This window comes from Eutrigla gurnardus (assembly GCF_963514095.1).
Source record: "Eutrigla gurnardus genome assembly, chromosome: 10".
NCBI lineage: Eukaryota > Metazoa > Chordata > Actinopteri > Perciformes > Triglidae > Eutrigla > Eutrigla gurnardus.
In genome coordinates, this window is record NC_139924.1 from 22,696,397 (window position 1) to 22,698,910 (window position 2,514).

The window sequence follows — 2,514 nt, forward strand, 5'->3', positions numbered from 1 at the left end:
GGGAATTGAACCGTGGCCGGTCGCGTGTAAAGCCAGCGCATTACCTCTACACTATCCTCACGTTAGAGAAATTGTAGTCAGTGTTATATTAGAACATGTTACTCTTAACGGTACTTCCATATTAAATCGCTCGGCAATTCTTGCCCAAGCAGCCTCGCGATTTTTATTTATTACTACAGTATTCCCTTTATTGGTTATGATGGGTTTGTACTCCTCGTACAGTTCCATCAATATTTTTTGCTCTGGTCTTTTCTGTCATTTTCTCGATGATTCGACATTCACGGTTCTGGTCTGGCTTCATATCCCGTGAACGGCGTAACACAAGACAACTTTACCTGGCTTGAATAAGCCTCAACAAGGCGCGGATGAAATGCGTTAATGGAATGGGTTTAGCCGCAAGTGGAAGTTGGCGTTAGTTCTAACCAGGCGTAAGCGCCGCTTTAATTAGCGAGTTTGGTGGAATACCCCTCTGGTGTATTTAGTCTTTGTGTTTCCGTTCTGTCTTTGCTTGGTTGTCTGTTTTATCCCGGATGTTTGTCCACCACCTGATCTGTCCTGCCTATGTCTTGGTCTTTGTCTGGATTATTGTTTGTGAGTTTTGTCTATAGTTTGGATTATTTTGTTCTTTGTTTTTTTTATAGTGTTTTTGCCCTTGTGGTGTCCCTGAGTTTTTGGATGTTTTTGGTTAGTTTTTGTAGGCCTATAGGGTTTTTGCGCCCCTGAGTTTTTTTTGTTAGCTTATTATTTAAATAAACCTCTTTTTTTAACTGCATTTGGGCCCATACCTCCTTCAATCAAAGTACATCCCTGACAAAACTTTAAGATGATCAAATGATTCACACCAGTTTTTTTACTTTCAGAAGATGTAATATTCATATTTAAAGTGATGGTTCGGAGTGAAATGGACCCTAGGTAATTTCCACCAAGACATCCAGCCAAACACCCCCTCGGAAGCATTTTTCAGCAGAGAGTATGAAAAGATTTCGATTTCGATTTTTTTTATAAATGCTTATATTATCAGGTCGACAAGCATTTATAAAAAATCGGCGAAACTTTTTCATACGCTAGCGTGAAACTCGCGTCACGGAAACAGCTGGGTATACGCCGACTGCCATTAAACACCAACGAAGAAGAAGCTGTGTAAACACGGTCTACGCAAACAGCGTAGCTTTAGCAGTAGAAGCTATCAGGCAAGTGTTCATTTAAATACACTCCTGATGTACTTACAAACTTTAAAATGCATCGTTTTGTGAGTACAGACCCTATGTGTACTACTGCAGAAGGTTGGTAACATTCCATGCATTATTAGTGGGGAAATTTACGACATATACTGTAAGTACCATCGCGCTATTACGAAGCCGTTCGGCTGATCGCCCTATCTTGACCACTGCTGACCATCACTAAAAATGCTTCCGAGGGGGTGTTTGGCTGGATGTCTTGGTGGAAATTACCTAGGGTCCATTTCACTCCGAACCACCACTTTAAGAGATGCATAGACAGTTCTTGACACTTCCATTGTTACAATGTAAATTTCAATCATTCAGTTATTTTCATGTTACAGAATTTGAGGAAATAGGAGATAATAGTTTACATTTGAGCAAAGAGAAGACTTTTACACATGATACGTATTTTGGTTAAATTCAGTCCATACACTACAGGATTGAAGAGCGGTTGGCATGTAAGCCAGTATAATGATAAAAAGACACGCCACATATTAGGAACATGTCTCATATTAAACCTGCTCTGAATTATTTCAAAGAACGCACCAAAGGAGAAGTTGAGCAGGGAGGCAAGGTGAGGTGTGCAGGTACTGACAGCTTTGTGTCTGGTCTGTTTAGAGCCAGAAAAACACACTTTGAAGATCTTAATGTAAGTGTAAAAGATCAAAATTATAAGACCAAGTATTGTGGTAAACATGTAAAGTATGCCATAAATGTTATTTCCCGTGGTGTCAGAGCATGCCAGCTTGACAATTGAATAACTGTCACAATACACTTTGTTAATGAAGTTCCCACAGAGCTGTAAAGAGATGCCCAATGATACCGACACAGAAACTTCAACAAGACTAAATAACCATGTCAGAGCAATAAGAGTGGCAACCCTTTTAGGCGGCATATGCATATTATATTGCAGAGGATAACATATAGCAAGATATCTGTCATAAGACATGATGGCTAACGTTAAATACTCTCTATTACCATAAGAGTACAAACAATGAATCTGCAGGAAACAAAATGGAGCAGAAACAGTGTGAATGTCAGAGAGGATCTGACTCAGAAGCAATGGAAACAACCCTGTACTACCATACAGTTCATTTACAAACAGGTTGCACAGGAAAAGGTACATCGGTTCATGTAAGCTTCTGTTCATACAGATAACAACAATGAGCAACACATTGGAACAAACTATGAAACAATATAAGAACATGACAATCAGGAAACATAAGTATTTAAACAGCCCAGTGTCAAAATAGGCACCAAGAATGAAATGTGAAACCTGTGTAGAGTTTATCAT

General features: G+C 39.3%; 1 protein-coding gene across 1 annotated transcript; it reads right to left on the reverse strand.

The window, feature by feature from the left end:
* Positions 1–1,587: 1,587 nt before the first annotated feature.
* On the reverse strand, positions 1,588–2,514 carry LOC311019481 (olfactory receptor 11A1-like; the record flags this gene model as incomplete). The annotated part of the gene is made up of 1 exon (XM_084018921.1): positions 1,588–2,514. The coding sequence occupies one exon, from the start codon at positions 2,512–2,514 to the stop codon at positions 1,588–1,590; it is 927 nt and encodes a 308-aa protein (XP_083875047.1).